This window comes from Taeniopygia guttata, chromosome W (assembly GCF_048771995.1).
Source record: "Taeniopygia guttata chromosome W, bTaeGut7.mat, whole genome shotgun sequence".
Taxonomy (NCBI): Eukaryota; Metazoa; Chordata; class Aves; order Passeriformes; family Estrildidae; genus Taeniopygia; species Taeniopygia guttata.
In genome coordinates, this window is record NC_133064.1 from 28,990,259 (window position 1) to 29,014,710 (window position 24,452).

Genomic DNA, 24,452 nt, shown 5'->3' on the forward strand with positions numbered 1-24,452 from the left:
AGGGGAGGAGAAAATAAGAAAAACTGTTATGGCAAAATAAAAAACTGTTATTCTTTAATCCTTAACAAAACATCCTCAAAAAAGAACCCTATAAACAGTTTCAGTCCATACACAGTATTAAAATACTATAACATAAAAAAAAAAGAATGACAATAACAAATATTCTCCAGTTACCATATATAACATAAAAGTCCTAAAAGTCTATAATACAAAAAAACCTCCTCTCTCCCCTAATAAACTAAATATTAATCATCTAAAAAGTAGTAACTTAATTAAAAGTCCAAATTTTATCTCACTATATTTTATTAAAAACTAAATAAAAAGAAAAAAATATTTTAAAAAAATTTTGTTCTAAATTCAGTTTATATCTTTTATTATAGCTATAAGTCAATAAAATTTTTTCCTATATTTCTAAACTCAAGCCTGCTCTACTCTATCCCTAATCACATCTCACAATACTAATTTAAAAAAGTATATTTTCATAAAAACACTAACGTTACACCAACATCAAACCATAACATATGTCTACCTGGACTTCAGCAAAGCCTTTGATACTGTCTCCCATAGCATATTCCTGGAAAAGCTGGCAGCCCATGGCTTGGACAGGTACACTCCTCGCTGGGTTAAAAACTGTCTGGATGGCTAGGCCCTAAGCATGGTGGTAAATGGTGCCACATTCACTTGGCAGACAGTGACTAGTGGGGTTCCCCAGGGCTCAGTATTGGGGCCAGCCCTGTTTAATATCTTTACTGATGATCTGGAAGAGGGATCGAGTGCACCCTCAGTAAGTTCACAAACAACACTAAGTTGGGTGGGAGTGTTGATCTGCTGGAGGGTAGGAAGGCTCTGCAGAGGGATCTGGATAGACTGGATCAATGGGCCAAGGCCAACGGTATGAGGTTCAATATGGCCAAGTGCTGGGTGGGTCCTGCACTTCAGTTACAACAACCCCATGCAGTATTACAGACTTGAAGAAGAGTGGAGTGGTTGGAAAGCTGTCTGACAGAAAAGGACCTTGGGGTGTTGGTTGACAGCTAGCTGAACATGAGCCAGCAATGTGCCCACATGGCCAAGAAGGCCAATGGTATCTTGGCCAGTATCAGGAATAGTTTGGGCAGCAAGACCAGGGAGGTGATTGTCCCTCTGTATTCAGCACTGGTGAGGACACACCTCAAATCCTGTGTCCAGTTCTGGGCCCCTGACTGCAAGAAAGACATTGAGGTGCTGAAGTGTGTCCAGAGAAGAGCAACAGAGCTGGTGAAGGGTCTGGAGCACAAGTCCTATGAGGATGTCATGGTTTGAAACGGAAGTGAATTTTCTCAGGAAATGGGGTCAAACCAATCAGTGGTCAGGTTTGGATATCAGCACTTGGAGTGACCACTGAAGGCATGGACATGCCTCTGGGAACACAGGGGGTTAAAACCAAGAACTCCCAGGGGAACTTTCTCTTTGGTTCTGGTCAGTAGAAGGGTGCCCAGCCACAGGCTGAGTGGGGGAGGGGAAGCCATGCTGCCTGGGAGAGGTAGGCCAGGGTGTGAAGGGAGGGGAACCGGGCCAGCTCCTGCAGACAGAAGGGTGGAGGAAATCTGAGATGTCTTTGTTCCCTCCCCCCACCACCAGAGAGAAAGAGATAGAGAGCCTGAAGGCACCTGGAAATTTACCAGCAGAGGAGAAGGAGAAGGGGGGAAAGGTGTCCAGCACGGGAGTTGGAGTCTGGGCGAGATTTCAGCCGTCCAGGGAGTCTTTTAACCCTTTCCCGGGAAATGAAAGCTTTGTGAAATATTACTCCTCCTCGATTTGAAAGAGAAGAGAGACAGTCTGGGACCTGAGATGTTAGGAAAAGAATCCTAGGTGGGGGGATGATGATGATGGAGTGGCTTTTGGCTGGACTTTTCTTGTTAGCCGTGGACTGAACCAATTTCTCCTCCAATAGAGACTGCATTTTTAGGGGATGCAATGGCGAGCCAAGAGACCTGCTTCAGCAACTACCAGCACAGGAATGGAGTGAACAGAGAAAAGCTGAGCAGGGTATGCTGATACCCTCTGTCTTCAGGAAGAAGATCTCCGTTTGCACCCTCAGCCCAAGGGGAGGAGGGAAATGGAGGGGACTGTGGTCCCAAAATGAAAACTGAACTCTTGTTTCTTTTGGTCCTTGGTGAAATAAAGATTTTCAGAGTTCACTCGAGCTAACAAAACAAATTTAACTTTTAGCTTGTAGAATCATTTGTTGAATTTTAATAAACCTCTGCCATGGTACAAAGGGCATAGGGAAATGTAAATCTTTGAAGCTTCTTGCATAAAAGACAATACCAGAGAAGACCAGGGAATGCAAAGAACCCGGACAAGGAGGCCCCTCTGTTTCCGGGAATGCAAAGAACCCAGATAAAGAGACCCCTCTGTCTCCAATCATATCAAGGCTAACAGACATACTCAGATAAGACACCAAAGGACCAAAAGTGCATGTGCAGAGGAGGAAAGTTCAAAAGTTCAATCCAGAGGAAGACTACAATTTTCAGCCTCAGAAGACCACCAGAGACCCCCGCGGGACCACCGCAGCAAACCACGCATGCCCAGAAGGGCGTAGACCTATCTAGCATGAGAGGCGAGGACAGGCGGGGCCAGGGGTTGAATATGCATAGAAAAGTTATGTAATGTATTGCATATGGAACACCTCTGTGAATAAAGATGTGGGACAGACTGCGGCTCGGGGCACAAGTTTTTGGAGAGCTATCTCGCTTGTGCCGGGAGCTGACATACATATCCACTTCATAACTACATCGAGTTATGAAGTCTATTTATTTATTCCACGTATCGCTTCAGTTGGTGACCACGAAGGGACGTCTCTGCTCACCTGCGAGTCTGGTTGAGGGCAGACGCCCTCAGGCGCCGCGGGGCTTTTCCCCAGAGGGACTCTGCGCCTCGGCTGTACACTGCGGGGAGCAGACCACATCCCGTCGACAAGCGGACCAAAAGAGGTATGTATTATTTTCTTTTCCTAAGGATTGGCACTGATAAGTCGCATTAAGACGTTTTTGCGCGCAGGTTTGCCAAGGGGCTTGCAAGCAGACTGCCACCGAGAGTAAGATCGGCGGCGGAGAGGTTCTACCCTGCAGCCAATAGCGCGGCTAGGGGGGAAGGAAGAAATCCCAATTTCAGTGTGGTGTGTTTGTTACGTCCGGACGTGCGTGCTTGTATACGTGTGTGTGTCTGTGTGAGTAAAACAGTAGCACGCGGCGCGGCGGTGCTGGAAAGCGCGGCGTGGCGTTGCTAGGATACCTAAACGCGGCGCGGCGGTTCTGGGAAAGCGCGGCGTAATGTTACTAGGATACCTAAATGCGGCACGGCGTTGCGACATTGCTGGAAAGCGCGAGTGCGAGGCAGCTCTCAGCCGGCACTGTCTGATAGAGCAGATGGGCGCATTTGCGAATGCGAGGCAGCTCTCAGCCGGCACTGTCTGATGGAGCAGATGGGTGCATTTGCTTGATAGGGCAAGCAATGCGCATGCACGGCGCGGGCTGTCTCTGGTGAGCGGGAGCGCGGCGCAGACTTGCAAAAGTGCTTTAAGTGCAGCTTGGCTGATAGCGCAGCGGGCGCGCGGGCACAAGCCGCGGTTTGTGGAGTTGCTTTGAACGCCGCTAGCTAATAATGCAGTTAGTAGGGACGTGGTACAAGTTAGGACTTACAAGCACCGCTCACAAGCATCGCTGGTTAGTAAGGGCCAAGAATCAGCTAAAAGTAATCAACGAGCCCAACAGGAGTTCAGTGTTTGTTGTGCAGTAATACTGCCCTACTGCCCTTCAGAGTCAAAAGCATTTGCTGCTGAGTTCTTGCTAATTTGGACTGAAAAAAAAAAAAAAAAAAAAAAAGCCACCTAGTCCCTGAAACCTGGGACGTGTTTTAAAAAGAAGAACTAAGGATTTTTTTTTTTCTCTCCTTTTCCTATTCTTTCCTCCCCAGTGGTTTGGATTGAACCCTTAGGAGTCTGTAAATTTGTGGGGGAATGGACAAACAACAAGTTAATAAATGTTAATGGTTTATTATGAATATTTTATTTGAAATTATTATTATAACAACAAAAAAACCCAGATTTTTTTATACATATTTGAACTGAATAAGTTAAGTTTGCTCTAAAAGACATAATGGGAGCAAAACAAAGTAAAGAACTACCCAAGGCCAGCCCATTAGGGCGCATCTTAGCTCACTGGAAAGAAATAGCAGGCAAAGGGGGTGTGGAAAATAAAAAAAAAGTTTAATCAAATATTGCTTCCATTGGTGGCCATTATATAGCCTAGAGGAGGGGACCAGATGGCCTCTTACAGGTACATTAAAGTATAATACCTTGTTACAGCTAATGCTATTTTTATGAAGGGAAGGGAAATGGGAGGAGGTTTCTTATTGTGATATGTTCTTCTCCCTCCGGAATAACCCTGATTGGCAAAGGGACTGTGGCATCAGGGCCTCCTCTGATCCCCTCATTCTGGCTCTTTGTCGTGGTTTGACACGGAAAAAAGAATTTTTCCGGAAGGGAGAGGTCAATTTGGACATTGACCAATTGAAGGTAGACACGCCTCTGAGAACACAGAGGGGTTAAAAGCAGAATTCCCAGGGGAACTCGCTCTCTTGGGTTCCGGTCAACGGTCAGTGCAGGACTCTCCCCTGCCCGGCGATGAGCTGGGTGGGGGAGGGGAGAAGCCATGTGGCCTTCGGAGGTAGGCCCAAGGGTGGAGGGGCTGGAACCGGGCTGGCCCCCTGCAGATGGAAGGGTGGAGAAAATCTGGGATGTCTCCGTTCCCCCCAGAGTCTCTCTCTCTCCCAAGAGAGAAAAAGAGACGGCAGTGGTTTTATCAGCAGTTCACCGTGGGGAAGGAGAAGAGCGGGGGGGCCGCAAGGTGCCCAGCCGGGCTGTGGGAGCTGGAGCCTGGGCAGCAAGCCATCTCTGGGAGTCGGGACTTTTAACCCTTCCTGAGAAATGAAAGCTTTGTGAAATTTTTCTCCTCCTTGGTTTGAAAAGAGAGGAAGAGAGACAGCCTGGGACCTGGGATGTTGGAAGGAGAAATTCTAGGTGGGAGGAGACGATGGAGTGGCTTTTGGCTGGACTTTTTCTTGGTAGCCACAGACTGAACTGATCTTCTCCTCCAAAGAGAGACTGTATTTTAGGAGGATGCCGGTGAGCCAAAGAGACCTGCTTCAGCTGGGAAAAGACAGAAGTGGAGCAAACAGAGAAAAGTTAAGGAGGTTTGTGGTGGTGCCCCCTGTCTTCACAGAGGAAGAAGAGAAGAAAATCTCTGTTCTTGGACCCTTGGCCCCAGGGGAAAATGGGGGGGACTGTGGTCCCAAAAATGAAAAACTGAACTGTTGTTTTTTCCCCTCTTGGCAGGGCATCCTTGAAAGGAAAAATCCTAAAAGCAGTCTGTCCATCCATGCATTGGTGGTGAGAGCACTGTGCATGGAAAGGAGAGGGTCACCACTGGCAAACTTTTTTTCTCCGGGCGGTGCCATGTGGTGACATGGAAGCACAGGATGTGGCAGCTGTGTTTCTTGGGGGGTCTGTGGCACAGGAGGGACTCCTGTCTCCCTGCAGATGGACTGGGTGTTGATTATCTGGAGGGTGGAAACCTGATTGGGGTCCAGATTGTCTCTCACTGTGGTTTGTTGGAGTTGGGTGGTGGGAGGAGGAATGCTTTGGAAGGTTTTAATTTTGAATTGTGTGTTTTCTTTCTTCTTTACCCCCCCCCCCCCTTTTTATAGTAGCATAGTGGTAGTAGTTTAATAAAGTTTTTTTCTTGTTATTAAGCTTGGGCCTGCTTTGCTCTGTTCTCAATCGCATTTCACAGCATTCAGTTGAGAGACTGCATTTTCATGGGGGGGCACTGGCATTGTGCCAGTGTCAAACCATGACACTCTTGAAAAAGAAAACAGAAGCAAAATGAGGAAACTTAAACGGTGCTGCTCGGCCTGTAGCATAGGACAGAGGTGCACCAGGACAGATAAAGTTTATCACACAGCACTAGAGGAACAAGAACAAGATCTAGGCAACATATTTAGCCCTCACCTGGGGGAGCAAAGGGGAAGGGGTGGGAACTTAGGAGGGGCAGCAGCACCACCTACATCACCTACACCACCTACATCACCTACACCACCTGCACTACCTGTTCCACCTATTCCTCCCATTAATTCTACTCCTTCTCCTTCTTTGGAGAAGACACACGCTCCAACCCCTCCAAGCAGCCCAATTGCATCCCGAACCAGAGGACAAATACTGCAGGCCCCTTTACGGGAGACAGTAACATCAGGGGGAGAAAAGATACTAGTTAAGGTGCCATTCTCCACCCTTGATTTGGAAGCATGGGAAAGGGTTGCAGGAGATTACCGAAATGACCCAGTCAACCCTGCTAAACATCTACGGTACATTATGAAGCAGCACAACCCAGACTGGGGTGATATTCAGTTGTTATTAGATGCATTCACTGAAACAGAAAAATAGTTGGTTCTAAAAACAGCAGGAGACCTGGTAGCAGACCACTTTAGACAACAACAAGTGGATCTAAGGGAACATTTTCCACTTCAGGACCCAGGCTGGAACCCAAACACACCAGAAGAAAGACAAAGGCTAAAGAAATATCAGGATTGGTTTATATTGGGAGTGGAAAGAGCAATGCCTAAAACTACAAATTGGTCAGCTCTATATGCTATTAAACAGGGACCCTTGGAATCCCCCACAGAGTTCCTAGACCACCTGAGAAACGCAATGCAGCGCTATACACCACTAGACCCTGCATCTGAGGTGGGGATACAACAACTAGTTAATCTATTTTTGGGACAGTCCACAGGGGATATTAGGCGCAAACTCCAAAAGGTCAGAGAAGAAAATGCCCGGAATTTAGAAACTCTACTGGGGGAGGCTTGGGGGGTCTTTAGCAACAGGGAAGAAGGATATAAACAAGGGATAAAAAACTTAGTAGCAATAGTGCAGGAGGAGCGGAGAGGAAAACATGAGAGCAGGCAGGGGCCATCCAGGCAAGGCCCTCCCCGATTAGGCAGAAATCAATGTGCAAACTGTTAGAGACGGGGCCATTGGAAGAGGGACTGTCCAGAATGGAAACAAAATGGTCAAGGGAATCAAAGGAGGGGGGCAGTTGCCCATGTGCAGGAAGATTAGGGGGGACCGGAGGACACTACCCCAGCAGGTCCTCTGGTTGTAAATCTGAAGCTGGGGGAAATGGAGAAAGAAGTAAAATTCCTAGTCGACACTGGGGCAACGTACTCAGTTCTAAATACAGCCTTGATGCCCATAGGAGATGATTATGCTATAGTTATGGGTGTGACTGGCCAAACTGAAAAGGCATTTTTCTTTAGGCTGCTAAAATACAAACTGGGAAAGCAGTGGGGGATCCACAAATTTCTATATATGCCCAACTCCCCTGAGCCACTTTTGGGCAGAGATTTGCTGGGACAATTACAGGCAACTATTACATTTAAAAATAGGGAAATGACCCTGGAGGTAAATGATCAAAAGTATGTAGAAATATTGAGTTTGATATTAACCACTAGTGAAATCACGAGGGAAACTGAAATTGATAAAGAGGTAATGGATCAGGTATTCCCTGGGGTGTGGGCCTCTGATGTACCAGGGAGAGCAAAAAATGCTCCCCCTATACAGATCAGGCTAAAAGAGGGAAAGCAACCAGTCAGAGTTAAACAGTATCCCTTTAGGAGGGAGGCTAGGGAAGGAATTAGCCCAGTAATTGAGAACTTTTTGCGTCTAGGATTATTAAAAGAATGTCAATCTGATTTTAATACCCCTATCCTACTGGTCCGCAAACCTGATGGGTCATACCGGTTAGTACAGGATCTGCAAACTGTGAACAAGGTAACTGAGGACCTGTATCCTGTGGTGGCCAATCCCTACAAGTTATTAACTTGCTTAACACCCGAACTAACTTGGTTTACCATTTTAGATTTAAAAGATACCTTCTTTTGCCTTCCTATCCATGAAGCCAGTCAGAAAATTTTTGCATTTGAATGGGAGTGTCCTAAAAGCGGGCGAAGAACCCAACTTATGTGGACTAGACTCCCACAAGGATTTAAAAACTCACCCACTCTGTTTGGAGAGCAACTTGCAAAGGAATTAGAGACCTGGGAAGCCCCTCCAGAGGAAGGGAAGCTGCTACAGTACGTAGATGACATCCTGATAGCCACACGGATGAGGGAAGCATGCGTGGCCTGGACGGTAAACCTCTTGAACTTTCTGGGGCTCCAAGGGTACCGTATCAAAGAAAAAGGCCCAAGTAGTAAAACAAAAGGTAACTTATCTGGGTTACGAAATCAGTGCTGGACAACGTACCCTGGGCCAAAGCCAGAAGGAGGCAATATGCCAAACCCCAAAACCTCAGACTGTAAAAGAACTACGAACTTTCCTGGGGATGACGTGGTGGTGCAGGTTATGGATCTATAACTATGGACTGTTTGTGAAGCCCTTATATGAACTGATTGCAACTGAAAGCAGGGACATCCAATGGACAAAGGAAGCTACGCAGACTTTCAACCAACTGAAAAAAGCCCTCATGTCAGCTCCGGCTTTGGGATTGCCAGATGTGAGTAAGCCTTTCCTTTTGTTCTCCCATGATAAGCAAGGAACGGACTTGGGAATATTAGCACAGGACCTCGGCCCATACCGGAGAGCAGTTGCTTATTTCTCTAAGCAATTAGATGCAGCCGCTAAAGGGTGGCCTGGGTGCCTCAGAGGTGTGGCAGCAGCCGTAATGAACATCCAAGAGGTACGTAAATTCACCCTGGGCCAAAAAATGACTGTGCTAGTGTCCCACACTGTGTCTGCAGTGCTAGAGGTGAAAGGCAGGCATTGGCTTTCCCCACAACGGTTCCTGAGATACCAAGCTATTATGGTGGAACAAGATGATGTGGAGATAGTGGTGACTAACATTGTCAATCCAGCCTCCTTCCTCAGTGGAAACCAAGGAGAACCAGTGGAACATGACTGCCTGGAGACCATCGAGGACACATATTCCAGCCGCCCTGACCTGAAGGACACCCCTCTCGAGAATGCAGATGTCTGGTTCACTGATGGAAGCAGTTATGTCATCAGTGGAAAACGACACGCCGGGTACGCAATTACTACCTGCAAGGAGGTAATAGAATCTGGACGCCTGCCAACTAATACCTCTGCACAAAAGGCCAAGATAGTTGCTCTAACTTGGGCCTTAGAATTGACAAAAGGGAAAGAGATAAACATATATACGGACTCAAAATATGCATTTGGAGTAGTGCATGGTCATGGAGCCATCTGGAAAGAGAGAGGACTGCTGAACTCTCAAGGGAAAAACATTAAACATGCATCTGAAATACTGCGACTTCTGGAAGCAGTTCAGTTGCCAGAGAAAGTAGCAATCATGCACATTAAGGCACATCAGAAGATAAACTCAGAATTGGAAGAAGGGAACGAGCTGGCGGATAGGGAAGCAAAAGAAGCGGCAAAAATTGAGGTAATAACTGAGGCGGCCCTTATTCCAGACAGGCAGATTTCCCTTGAAGGTAAGCCAAAATACAACAAATTAGACAAAAAATTGATCCAGGAGCAAAAAGGAGATTATAACCAAGGAGGATGGGCCCCCATAGAAGGAAAATTAGTCATACCCTCCTATTTATTATGGTCCCTAATAAGGGAGGAGCACCAGAAAACACATTGGGGAATTGATGCTCTATATAAATATCTAAATGAAAGGATCATAGCTAGACATTTATGAGCCACTATCACTCAAGTGACTCGACAATGTGACCTTTGCCGCCAGACCAACCCCAAGAATATTCCCAAACCAAAACTTAGCCAGATTGGGAAGGGCCATGGGCCAGGACAACAATGGCAGATTGATTTCACGGAATTGCCAAGAAAAGGGGGGTATAAGTTTTTACTGGTGTAAACAGATACCTTTTCAGGATGGCCAGAAGCATTTCCCACCAGGACTTCTAAAGCTCGGGATGTAACTAAGGTATTGGTACAGGAAATCATACCACGCTTTGGAGTCCCGGCCACAATCTCCTCAGATAGAGGACCACATTTTATCGCAAAATTAGTGCAACGGGTTAGCCAATACTTGGGCATAGACTGGGAACTTCACACCCCATATAACCCACAATCAAGTGGTCAGGTAGAAAAAATAAATCATTTAATCAAACAATAAATTGTATGACTGAGACAAGAGGCTAATTTGTCGTAGTCTCAATCCTTCCCACTAGCACTACTGCGGATTTGAACCAAACCCAGGACCAAAGAAAAGCTGAGTCCTTTTGAATTGCTTTATGGGAGACCATATGGGGTGCAGAAGACAACGTCTGCCCAAGACGTATCACTAACCTCCTATATGATTGTTCTAAATAAACAACTTGGAACAATCGAGAAATATGTGGCCAGAACTCAGGGTGCGAAGCTCGATGCACCAGTACATGACGTACAACCTGGAGACTATGTATATGTTAAGTCTCTTACAGAGAAGGCCCTGGAACCACAATGGGAGGGATCATACCAAGTGCTCCTTACTACCTTCACTGCAATCAAGATTAAAGAACAAAACACGTAGATCCACCACAGCCGTGTTAAGAAAGCTCCAGAAGCCACTTGGAGAATAACACCAGTTGATGGTGAACTGAAACTAAAACTTACTCGGACAAAATGAATGTATCATGGTGGGTAGGGACTTTTGCTGTTGTTTACAATCATTGCTATAATCCAACAATTAGAAGGTATTCCTAGTCAGAGCAATGCTAAATGGCTTTGGTCCCAAACCTTTACTCAATACACTAGATCTATGGGGAAACCTTCCGATTTAGAAGGTTTAAATCTAACAACTCTGGTCATGCACAGTAACCAAATATATACAAAGCAGCAGTGGCAAAGACAGAGGTTGTGGTCACTTCAAGGAACCATAGGAGAGGCAATTAAGATAGGGTGTCGAATGATTAATGGGACTACCCACAATAAAGTAACCCAAATCAGTGTAAATAAGCGCCAAAAGATTTGCAATCATCCAAGTGAATTAGACTGTTGGTACAACTTCAAATTAAGACAAACTGTTGACGTGGTTTGCCTCTGAGCCCGCAACACTATTGGGCTGTCTTTCAAATTTACAATAAATGCTATAGCCCAGCCTGTTACAACCCACTCCAGCACTCAAGCACAAACCCAAAATATGCCATTTAATCTTAAACCCAAAATTTATGAAATCAGCCCATATGTTATAAGGAATACGGGTCAACAAAAACTGTTTTTTAACCCAGAATGGTCCCTTAAACATGTTGAACTGTTAATGCAAACTAATATCTCGACAGTTCAGCCAGCTTGCTCCCCCTTCCTAAGGTCATCCTTCAAAGGATAGACAAAGTGGCTACAAAAACAAGTACACATCCAAGATAGAATGCGAAGGGATTTAACTGGGATGTTAGGAGTTTTGAATGAGATTGACTCCGAAATATTAATGAACAAATTAGCTGTAGCAACTAGCGATCTGACAAAATTAAAACAGCCTTTACAGTCATCTATATTAGCACTGGAAAATAGTCAGTGGCAAGTCTCAAGGGTGCTGCCAAGATAGAGAGACATTGAAGATCAAGACCATAGCTTACTAGTAGATGCATTAAAAGGGGCACAAGAGAACATATCTTTAGCCCTTAGCTGTATACAAGCACAATTATAGATACAGTCAACAGCTGCTTTAATCATAAGGGAAAGAAGTGAAGGGGTGTTTCCAACTGAGGTACGAAAAGTTGTCTGGGACAGTGCTACAGACTTTGAGAAAGACTTCCAATCTCAGTAGACCATGGTAAAATTTACATATAATCCCAGCACTAACACCGCTACTGCCTTTGTGCTCACTATACGTAATGCCACGGTTCACACTATTCACCCCATTGTTGCCTTAGAGTTAAAGTCATGAAAAGTCAGTATTATACCCCTCAGAACATAGGGTATGGGCCTGGAAAAACCAAGGGAAATGGCAAACCATTAACCTAGAGCCTTGCATTGCTCAGGAACAACAGGGATTCATCTGTGAGAGTAATTTGATTAGTGCTCAGGACGTATGCCTTGACACTGACCAAGGCATTTGCCACTTTGAAATCCACCCAGACACCAACCCACAAACTGTACTAGGGTATATAGGCGTGGCTGTGTGTGTTTAAGGACTGTGTGTGATGTCATAGAAAATAATACGAACAAGGTCCCCTTATCTATTAAGAATCATTCCAATTTCTGTATTTGCAACTTTATCAGGGTTACTGGGTGTGACTTTATATACTCAGCACCAGTCGTATCCCACCAGTTAATAAAATCAAACTACACGACATACAACGAATTACCACCCACGCCTATTGGAATGAATTTAACCCTGGTAAAATAATTAATGAAACATCAAGATCTAATCAAAATTATAGAAGAGATTCACAAGAATGGGCAGAGAACTCTGGTAACTGTCCATCATGACATAACTGAAATAAACAGAGTAATGCAAAGAGTAAAACAAGACACAAGTCATAACTGGTGGGATGCATTATTTGGATGGTCACCAACTGCAACTGGGATCATGAACACTTTCTGTCACCCCATTATAGTTTTATTAATTTTAGTTACTATAAGTTTAATGATGTCTATTTTAACGCTCATGTGGAATTGGAGGATGTTACAACGCGTGGCCATTCTGACTTCACCCTCTAGAACTCATGGAATCCTGCTGAAAGAGAACTGTCATGATAGTAGGCCAGAATTTAGACCAGGATTCCTGTAGTAAAAGAATTTACTATATTTTAAGAAAAGGGGAGACTGAAATAGAGATTTTCGGAGTTCACTCGAGCTAACAAAACAAATTTAACTTTTAGCTTGTAGAATCATTTGTTGAATTTTAATAAACCTCTGCCATGGTACAAAGGGCATAGGGAAATGTAAATCTTTGAAGCTTCTTGCATAAAAGACAATACCAGAGAAGACCAGGGAATGCAAAGAACCTGGACAAGGAGGCCCCTCTGTTTCCGGGAATGCAAAGAACCCAGATAAAGAGACCCCTCTGTCTCCAATCATATCAAGGCTAACAGACATACTCAGATAAGACACCAAAGGACCAAAAGCGCATGTGCAGAGGAGGAAAGTTCAAAAGTTCAATCCAGAGGAAGACTACAATTTTCAGCCTCAGAAGACCACCAGAGACCCCCGCGGGACCACTGCAGCAAACCACGCATGCCCAGAAGGGCATAGACCTATTTAGCATGAGAGGCGAGGACAGGCGGGGCCAGGGGTTGAATATGCATAGAAAAGTTATGTAATGTATTGCATATGGAACACCTCTGTGAATAAAGATGTGGGACAGACTGCGGCTTGGGGCACAAGTTTTTGGAGAGCTATCTCGCTTGTGCCGGGCGCTGACATACATATCCACTTCATAACTACATCAACTTATGGAGTCTATTTATTTATTCCGCGTATCGCTTCATTGGCAAAGCATCCTTGAAAAGAAAACCCTATGAGCAGTCTGTCCATGCACGGTGGTGAGAGCACTGTGACATGGAAAGGAGATTGTCACACTGGCAGATTTTCTCCGGGCAGTGCCATGTGTGACATGGAAACACAAGAGGTGGCAATTGTGTTTCTTGGGGGGTCTATGGCACAGCGGAGACTCCTCTCTCCCTTGATGGACTGAGTATTGATTATCTGAAGGGTGTTCACCTGATTGGGGGTCCAAGTTGTGTCTCACTGTGGTTTGTTGGAGTTTGACTGGGGGAAGGAGGAATGTTTTGGAAGGTTTTCGTTCTGGATTTAGTGTGTGTCTTTTATCAGAGTAGTAGCTTAATAAAGTTCTTTCTCCTTTATTTCTAAGCTTGGGCCTTCTCTGCTCTTTTCCTGATCGCATCTCACAGCACTTATTTGGGAAGGTGTATTTTCATGGGGACACTGGCATTGCGCCAGCGTAAAACCATGACAGAGGAGTAGCTGAGGGCACTGGAGATGTTTAGCCTGGAGAAAAGGAGGCTCAGGGGAGACCTCGCTCTCTACAACTACCTGAAAGGAGGTTTCAGACAAGCGGAGGTCAGTCTCTTCTCTCAAATAACAGGTGATAGGACAAGAGGAAATTGCCTCAAGTTGTGCCAGGGGAGGTTTAGATTGGATATTAAGGAAAATTTCTTCACTGAAAGGGTAGTTAAGCATTGGAATGGGTACGTCCAGGGAGGTGGTGGAGTCACAATCCCTGAAAGCATTCAAGAAATGACTGTACATACTTAGTGCAGTAGGACCTAAACACAACAGCCTGATAGGTCAACAGGAAGAAGAGCTCTTCCTCTGCTATAAGTGGTACTCATTCATTATAAACAGCCACACCCAACAGTACACCTATTTGCTTCAAGAAACTGTTCTGGTTTTATTAGAAAACAATAAACAAAGGTGCCTAAATTAAGTTTTTTTATCCTCAAATAAATATTCATGTCTCTGAGGACTGAATAGGATGAAATCAATAGAGTGAAAGAGACATACTAAATAATGTGAAATAAAATTCAGCTACAGTTAAGTTTAGCCAGCAATTATCAACATTTTTATTTCTGGTATGGATTTAGTCGCTAGCCAATTAATAAACAAGGTAAATTTTTAGGCTTTCAACTATGCAGATCTCCCTATGCAGGCAACAGCCTTGTTGTTGTTTAAAACAGAATATCACCTTGTACCTACATGAGAGCTAGCCTGTACCACAAGACAAAACCTCCTTGGCTCCCTAAACTGTTACCAATAATGAAGACTCTTGGAAAGAACAAGTTTTATGCAAAGATCCAATGAGGAACTTCAGCACCAAAATGCTAAGCAGCACAATATCTATCTTTCAGGGCATCTGGCTGTAACAATGGACTAGATTATGGATCAAAGAGAACTTTGGCATGACCTAAACTCCATTATATTTCTAAGCAGGCAAAAAGTACAACTACAGGCACCTTGAAAAGTTTAGGATCAAGGATATTCAGAGTTCTGATACCTCCAGGGTAGGCACCATCTCAGTGTGGGCTTGAGGGTTGCAATGTTTGACTTAGGCATCTCAATTAAATTCAGTTCACATCCTATGTCACCATTCCAAGAGATGTCCAAATTCAAAACAAGACCTAATCACAAAATTCTTCCTCTTATTTGGAATTTATACCTATCAAATTTCAGAGTACTTGATAAAAAAAAAAATCAAACTTAAACCACAAAGTTATAAATTAGCATTACATGTTAGATTTTACTCACCAGGATGATTTGATATAGGAGGCTGGAATGCAAGTTCGTTGTGAACTGGCCCTTTAAAAGAAAACATGCCATTTGTTTTACATGTGGAAAAATATTGTTTTCTTACTTAGCTTGTTTTCCTATAAAAAAAAGACTTGCAAGGATGCCTGATGGTATAAATCCCAGTAATTTCTGAATCAATTGGCCTAATCTGACAGGGGATAAAAATGCCCACAGAAAAATTACACTCTTAGAGGTTTCCTAAAAATTTGGAAGTTGAGTAAAGAGCTCCATTAGTATCCCAGAAAGAAAGGCTGCATGCTGCTCAAGCCAGACCCGGCTCCAGGAGAGAACAGAAACCATATGTAGCATTGAGATGCAAGAGAAATAGGACTTCACATCTGTCCCCAAGTTGTGCAAGGAGAGAATCAGTGTATAGAGGCAGGTGATACAAGTCTGTCAGAAACCACACTTCATTAGTTTCATCAATCACAAAACAAGTTACCCAGCATGCTGTGGACTTAACCATAAGAAACACTCAGTGAAGATGGAAAGAAGCCCTAGAGAAATAATTTTCTAAGAAAAAAAATTACAATTAATATAGTCTTGGTATTAGTCAGCTTAGTCTCTTGTCTTTTATGAATTAACTGGGTCCTTTACAGGCAGCAGAGAAAAAGGAGGAAAAATTTAAACATAGTATTATAGGTAAGAGCAGCTTTTGCAACAAGATGTCAAAAGAAACACAATGCTGGGAGGTGTCAAAACATGTGACTTTCTGAAATGAGAGATGGCAGTAGCCAAGAAAAGCTCTATGTAGTACCACTAGCCAGTTATAAATAATAACTATGGAAAGATACATGCACTGAAAAACATTTATAGATTATATACAGCACCACTAAAGTTTTTTTACATCCTGGTATTTCTGACAAACTAGATGACAGATTTAGTGGGTTCCTAACAGACCAAAATAATTAAACTTAATAACTGCATCTAAACCACAATTTTCTTGATAGAGACAAGCTGAAAAGTCACTGCAATATCAGCTCACAGTTTATTCTCCCTTCTGCTAACCATGACTGCTGCAAACAAGTGATCTGGTTAAGTACTATATTAGAAGACCAAGAACTGTTCTAGCTTTTTGCCACAAAATTTAGAAAAACTTTAATTTGAGTGGGTTTTTTCCCCGACTATACTCTTATAATACATATACTGTGCTAGACACTTACACTAGCAGTTTGATCACTTTTTTCCTCCCCATCTCCTGTACCTTAAAACAAGAGATTCAAGTTTGTGTGCTGAATGTACTCATGAATCAGGCTGTTGCAAGACCACTTTATTGACAAGTACTTTACTGCATGAGCTTTCACAAGGTTTTTTTAAACTGGCTAGGGTATGTGGACACACGTCTTCCAAAGCTTAGCATGACTTTAAAATTTTCAGAAAATAAAACCAGCCAAGAACTTCCAAGATTTGAAAGAAAAATATGCAAATAACACATTCTGAATTGACTTCCCTTTCAGCAAAGGAAATATTTAGTACAGGATTACAAAGCCTTAAAAACAGAGGTTTAGAAAGGAAATGCTAGTTTTGTTAGGTATAGTAAGACATGTATAATATAGATGGTATCAGTATAGCTATCTGAGTTTCTAATCTCTGCTGCTTTTATACTTAACTGTCAGAAAATACTAAACACAGTAATGGTAGGTCTGCAATATTAAACAACAACAACAAAAAAGTATTTGGAGGTAAAGAGTAATTCACAAATGAACCCCTACCATTCAACAAAATTGAAAATTAAATTATCTGGAAATCTGCACTACTTACAGTAATGCCCAGGATGCATAGGTGGATGATGTTGAAGATGGCCATTCTGGTGGTGAGGTATGGTAGGTGTGTAGGCTGCTGTCCGACTTCCAGTCCAAGTTGTAGTACTATCTAGAAAAAGAAAGGGGCGGCTGGTTTTAAAGGGATTTTTTTTTCTGTATCTCATTGCTAATACTCTATTTCTCCTGACATTTGGAAACTGGTTTTAGAAAACTAAAAAGAGTGCACACACACATATATATATATATATATACTCACTGTGATGGTAAGTAGCTGGCTGAGCTGTAAACCCATTCTGCTGAGTTCCTGGCTGAAGCCCTGAAGCAATCTGTAAGAGTCCATCACTATGGCTACCTGTCAATATACTGGTAGGTTGACCTGGTAAAAGAACACACTACCTATTCATGAACGTTCCAAAATTTTAATTAAGAAGAGCTCAGCACTACTGGGTAGGAAAATACACCCAACTAGGGGCACTGCAATACACAGTTCCTATAAGTTTGGTTTCAGTATTTTTTCCCATCCACCAGAGTGTCTTAGGGAAACTTGAAGCAAGAATGCTCTGCATCAACTAATTTTGACTCTCCTTGATATTTTAAAGAGTAAAAGTATGCAAAGAACCATGTTTATCAAGTGCATCTTTGTTTTGTTCACATCTCATTTTTCAGTTTGAAAGAAGAAATGTCAGGTTTTACTGAATAACATAGCTGGAATACATTTGGTGTGAATCCAAACAAGCCAGCAGCAGGTCCAATAAGTTGTTTATTTTCAGCATGTTATAACTACTATTCCTACGGAGAACTCATTTGTGTTCATCCAAAACATACTGAACGGTATTTTATTTCTAGAAATAGTTCTTGAATAGAGCTGCACATATAACTGGATTCCTTCCTGAGAAAGTTGCTGGGCTTTTTTCCTCCCAAGTAAGTATTTCAGGAATTATCTAAGCTTTAAAGTAAAACTACAGCTATTTCAGAACAGGTTAACAGAATTTGATTTTAAAATACTTCAGCTCAGCCATTAACACTAAACCGATCAGAAGTTTCACAAGCGCACTTGCACTCAAACTGTTGTGGGCTAGTGGAATTTAATACATTGAGAATTTGAACTAAAACCCAAAAATGAGCCTTTTTTCCTTGTCCACTTGGCTCCAACAATTATAACACTGATGAGAAAAAGTTATTGACAATAAACTGCTGTGCAAAAGCAATACAATTAAACTGCCTATCCTTTTTCCTCTGCTGGCAACAAATACAGACACCACATCTCAGCTTGGCAAAACCATCATTAGCTTTAACAAAAAAGTTGCCAGCTAAAATTCAAGACATTATAAAAACATAATTCCACCATAATTCAAATTTGATAACATGAAATTCATCATATTCATACATAATTGATATTAAAGTGACAATGAGTATGTGAAACCCCTCCAAACTTCATGGTTTCCCTAGATTAGGGCTGCAGGACACTGCGTACATAGTGCTTTACTGTCCTGCTGGAGTGAAATGTGAGGTTTGGTGTTGGCAAACCAGACTCATCCACTTGTACCAAATACACACAAAAAAATAACAAAAAACTTCAACGCAGCACTTCCACAGTCTCATGAAAATATTAATTAGGTCTGTCACTTTGGCAGTACAGTGGGCCATTATAAAAATAATCAAGTTAAAAGTGGAAGTTACATTTTGTCAATTGTGGAACACTAAAGAATTGCCTTACAACATATTAATACTGCTACCTTACAGCATATCCCTTTGTTATTGTCCTAGGGTGACCTTATGGTGCTTGTATCCCCAATCATGTGTTCTGTTTATGCTTGATGTTATGTTCTGTGCCTTCAGGACTGGCTCCGAAAACTGAAGGTTTGTTTTGTCTTGTTATCAGCTGGCTCACCTCCCCCCAGGGTCTGTGTCTAGGAGACAGGATAGGGCTTGCTTGCTTGCTTTCACTTTGCTCTCCCTCCTGCTTTTTGCTTTTGCCCTTGCTTTTGCTTATTAGTTAGTTTAGCTAGGCAGTCCAATTTTTTTTCCTGGACTGTTTTTCTTTCTCTTTCCTGAATACCATTCAAACCTGCTCCGGACTGGGACCTGGGAAACACCGAGAAACACAGAGAGTCCACATTTTGTGACCTGCAGCAGCCATCCCCTGTGCCGGAGAATGATAACTGGGTGACCACTCCCAGGAAGGTCTTTCTGAATTTGTCATCTCTTCAGAGCAGTGAAAGAGATTTTGTCATCTGGTTTTGTTGTTTTTGTGCCGGGAAGTGCTTCTGTCTGTTAAATAAATAGGTTTTTTTCCACTTCTCTCCAAGGAAATTCTTCCCAAACCAGGTGGGGGGGAGGGGCCGAGGGTTTGCTGTCTGGGGGAGGGGGGGGGGGGCCTCCTCCTGGAGGTTTTCTCCCAAATTTGCCCTAAACGAAGACAAATATTTTGGCACCCAATGTGAAGCTTGAGAGAGTGGAAAAAACCCTGTTCTAAATGTATTTTGATTGCAATTACTTTTTGTTGGTATAGAGCAGTTAGTAGCTATGTTATTTGAATTCATAATATCTCTTGGGGTGGAGGCCTGCATGTGTTTCTGGTCTCAAGGTTTTTCTGAGGTCATCATACCTCTGTGGTCCCTAGGTTTATTTTCTTAGCCTGAAATAGCTCCGGTATTGGCCCTAATACGTAGTTTTTGCAGTAGAAGGGCACGGACTAGAATAGCTATTGGATTGGGCTTGGCTGTAATGGCTTGCAGGAGATTTATAAAGGTGCTGGATGTGCTGGAGTCTGTTCCAGAAATATATAGTTCATGGTTATGGTAGTACCCCCAGTTTGTTAGAGGAGAAGCAGGGGATGAGGCTTTTCAGCCTTTGCTTTCCTTCTTCTCTGAATCCGTTACATCCCTATTGGAGAATGTTCTGTTTCCCCTGACTGTTAAAGAGACCATCTTCCTGGTGTTTAATCTGGTAAGCTTTCTCTATACAGTTTACAGTCTCTCTAGAATGAGGGCTCAGATTTCTAGAGGGGCTCATGAGACCCCTGACCCAGGAGTAGACCCGGGTGTGAGAAATCCTGAGTGGTGTGGGAAATGGGAGGATATGGGCCAAATCTTAAAGGAATTTTCTGACCCTATAGCCTGGGACTTTCCATGTGAACAAATTCAGAATCCAGCTGAAGTGGTGAAGTACCTGAAAGAGAAGTGCCATGATAAGTCTAAGAAGGAAAAGATCATTGCAGTGAGCTGGGCCCTTGCATATGCTTATCGCACCCTGCTAGATACTGTAGGGCAGCAGACAGAGTAAGGGGGGCAGGGAGATAAATCAGCAGCTATCCCAGTCACCCAGGCTGCAGCCAACACCCCAGGCTCGAAGCCAGCAGCTAAACCAGACAGCGAGCCTAAGCTAGCAGCTAAACCAGACTGTAAGCCTCAACCAATGGCTGTTGCTACTAGCACAAGAAGTGGAAACTGCACAGACAAGACTGATCGACCAGTGGATGACGATGATTATGATGCAGGAGAAGAACCCTCAATGCCTGTAGACATAAAATCGGGAGTCAAAGCAACTGGTACAAGATCAGAGGCCAATACTGAGTCCTTTTCCCTAAAGGACCTCCGTGGCCTAAGAAAGGATTAGACTCGGCGACCTGATGTGTCTATAATTAGTTGGTTGGTCTGTCTTTGGGATGCTGCCGGCGAGGATACAATTCTGGACGGCACTGAAGTGAGACATTTGGGATCCCTGTCACATGATCCTGTCATTGATCAAGGAATGATGAGGGGGGCTAACCCTCACAGCCTCTGGGCATGGGTTCTGGAAAGTGTAGCACAAAGATACCTTTGTGCAGATGATCTTTATATGCAGCAGACCCAGTGGAAGACTATAGAACAAGGGATCCAACGTCTGAGAGAAATGGCAGTGGCAGAGATTACCTTCTCAGATTACATAACAACTAGGAATCTGGACTTGGTACCATGTACATCTGTGATGTGGAGAAAACTTGTATGACTTGGGCCACATGAATATGTTTCTGCTTTAGCAATAATGAAGCGGGATGAGAGGGATGAGACCATGCTCGATATGGCAAAGAAGCTCTGAGCATATGCAGATGCTGTACATGGCCCAACACATGCCAGAATCGCAGCAGTGGAAACACGTCTGCAGAAATTAGAAGATAAGATAGAGGAGAACCATAAGAGACTCAGGGAGGATATTAAGGAGGACCTTCTCCAAATCTCTGCAGTACAAATTAGAGACCCTGGTATCCAACACAGATGTTCCCCAGATGGGGAGAGAAGGTGCAGCCCACGAGCTGAGCTGTGTTTTTTCCTGCGTGATTGCAGAGAAAACATGAGGAGATGGGACGGAAAATCTACTGCTGCTCTGCAACAACGGATGAGTGAATTGAATGAAAGCAAGACACAGAAAGGAAGTTCCACCAAAAGAAAATTAGCTCCAGTTGCCCGTAGCCACACTGCCATGTATGATGATGATGATGACATGTCCGGTTTCCTTGAAGGAACCTTTAAGACATATTCCCAAGGAAACAAGGATAAAAAGGCTTAGAGGGGCCCTGCCTCTAGCCAGGTAGAGGTGAGGGAAAACCATGTTTTCTGGACTGTGTGGATTCGCTGGCCTGGCACATCAGAACCACAAAGATATAAGGCTTTGGTCGATACTGGTGCACAATGCACATTAGTCCCATCGAGACATGTAGGGGCACAATCTGTCTCTATCACTGGTGTGACAGGGGGATCACAGGACTTTACCTTCGTGGAAGCTGAGGTGAGCCTGACTGGAAATGAATGGAGGAAACACCCTATTGTGACTGGCCCAGAGGTCCCATGCATTTTGGGCATAGATTACCTTTGAAGGGGGTATTTTAAAGACCCAAAAGGACTCAGGTGGGCATTTGGGATAGCAGCTGCAGTGACAGAGGGCATCCAGCAATTGAACACCTGGCCTGGACTGTCCAAGAATCCATCTACAGTAGGACTTCTGAAGGGAAAAGAGTAACAGGTACCAATTGCCACTTCAACAGTGCATCGCTGACAGTATAGAACAACTCAAGATGCTGTGGTTCCCATCCAAAAGATGATATGAGAGCTGGAGAGCCAAGGGGTGGTCATCAAAACCCACTCACCCTTCAACAACCCCATTTGGCCTGTGCGTAAATCTGAAGGAGAATGGAGACCGACAGTGGACTACCATGCATTGAATGAAGTAACTCCACCACTGAGTGCTGCTGTGCCAGACATGCTGGAACTCCAGTATGAGCTGGAGTCCAAGGCAGCGAAGCGGTACGCCACTATCGATATTGCAAATGCATTTTTCTCCACTCCTCTGGCAGCAGAATGCAGGCCTCAGTTTGCCTTTACATGGAGGGGAGTGCAGTATACCTGGAACCGACTGCCCCAGGGGTGGAAGCACAGTCCTACCATCTGCCATGGACTGATCCAGACTGCACTAGAAAAGGGTGAGGCTCCAGAACATCTACAATATATTGACGATATCATTATGTGGGGGAACACAGCAGCACAAGTGTTTGAGAAAGGAGAGAAAATTATCTGAATCCTCCAGGAAGCTGGTTTTGCCATCAAGAAGAGTAAAGTGAAGGGACCTGCTCGAGAGATACAGTTCTTGGAAGTGAAGTGGCAAGATAGCGTCAGATTCCTACAGATGTCATCAACAAGATCGCAGCTATGTCCCCACCAACCAATACGAGGGAAACACAAGCTTTCTTAGGTGCCATAGGCTTTTGGAGAATGCATATTCCTGAGTACAGTCAGATCGCGAGCCCTCTTTACCTCGTCGCCCGCAAGAAGAACGATTTCCACTGGGGCCCTGAGCAGCAGCAAGCTTTCGCCTAGATAAAGCAGGAAATTGCTCATGCAGTAGCCCTTGGCCCAGTCAGGACGGGAACAGATGTGAAGAATGTGCTCTACTCTGCAGCCTGGAACCATGGTCTGTCCTGGAGCCTTTGGCAGAAGGTGCCTGATGAGACTCGAGGCCAACCATTAAGATTTTGGAGTCGGAGCTACAGAGGGTCTGAAGCTAACTACACCCCAACAGAGAAAGAAATCTTGGCTGCCTACGAAGGAGTCCAAGCCGCCGCAGAGTTGATTGGTACAGAAGCACAACTCCTCCTGGCACCCTGACTAGCGGTGCTGAGGTGGATGTTCAAAGGAAAGGTTCCCTCCACCCACCATGCCACCAGTGCTACATGGAGCAAGTGGATTGCTCTCATCGCGCAGCGTGCCCATATTGGTAAACTGAATCGCCCTGGGATTTTGGAAGTAATTACAAATGGCCCGAAGGTGAAAGTTTTGGTGTCACAGATGAAGAAGAACCAGTGACACAGGCTGAAGAAGCTCCACCATACAACCAACTGCCAGCAGAGGAAACACGCTGCACTCTTTTCACTGACAGTTCCTGTCGCATCGTAGGGATGAATCGGAAGTGGAAAGCAGCTGTATGGAGTCCACACAATGGGTTGCAGAGGCCACTGAAGGAGAAGGTGGATCAAGCCAGCTTGCTGAACTCAAAGCCGTTCAACTGGCCCTAGACATTGCAGAAAGGGAGAAGTGGCCAAAGCTCTACCTCTACACTGATTCATGGATGGTAGCCAATGCTCTATGGGGGTGGCTGGAAAGATGGAAAGAGGCTAACTGGCAGTGTAGAGGAAAACCAATTTGGACTGCTGAAGAGTGGAAAGATATTGCTACCCAGGTAGAGAAACTACCTGTGAAGGTTCGCCATGTAGATGCCCATATCCTCAAATGTAGAGTTCATGAAGAGCAGCAAAACAATCAGCAGGTAGATCAGGCTGCAAAGATAGGGGTGTCAAAGACAGACCTTGATTGGGAACACAAGGGGGAGTTGTTCCTAGCACGATGGGCCCATGATGCCTCAGGCCATCAGGGTAGAGATGCCACCTATAAGTGGGCATGAGACCGAGGGGTGGATCTAACCATGGACAGTATTTCTCAGGTGATCCATGACTGTGAGACATGTGCTGCCATTAAACAGGCCAAGCAAGTTGAAGCACCTATGGTATGGTGGGTAGTGGTCCAAGTACAAATATGGGGAGACCTGGCAGATTGACTACATCACACTGCCCCAGACACGCCAAGGCAAGCGCTATGTGCTCACAATGGTAGAAGCCACCACAGGATGGTTGGAAACCTACCCAGTGTCTCATGCTACAGCCCGTAACACCATCCTGGGCCTTGTAAAGCAGGTCCTTTGGAGGCATGGTACCCCTGAGAGGATTGAGTCAGACAATGGGACTCATTTCAAGAATAGCCTTATCAACACCTGGGCTAGGGAACATGGTATTGAGTGAGTGTACCATATCCCCTACCATGCACCAGCTGCAGGCAAAGTGAAGAGGTACA

General features: G+C 44.3%; 1 protein-coding gene across 2 annotated transcripts in view; it reads right to left on the reverse strand.

Moving 5' to 3' along the window:
• Nucleotides 1-24,452, reverse strand: part of LOC116806878 (mothers against decapentaplegic homolog 4) — a 50,511-nt gene that overhangs the window by 12,686 nt on the left and 13,373 nt on the right. The window contains exons 6-8 of one of the 2 annotated variants that reach the window (XM_032744682.3): nucleotides 17,330-17,449; nucleotides 17,072-17,182; nucleotides 15,269-15,319 (exon numbers count right to left, since the gene is read on the reverse strand). In XM_032744682.3, the coding sequence (XP_032600573.1) occupies nucleotides 15,269-15,319; nucleotides 17,072-17,182; nucleotides 17,330-17,449 (282 nt within the window). The remainder of the gene's footprint in view (nucleotides 1-15,268; nucleotides 15,320-17,071; nucleotides 17,183-17,329; nucleotides 17,450-24,452) is intronic. The other variant, XM_032744685.1, reaches the window with a different exon arrangement.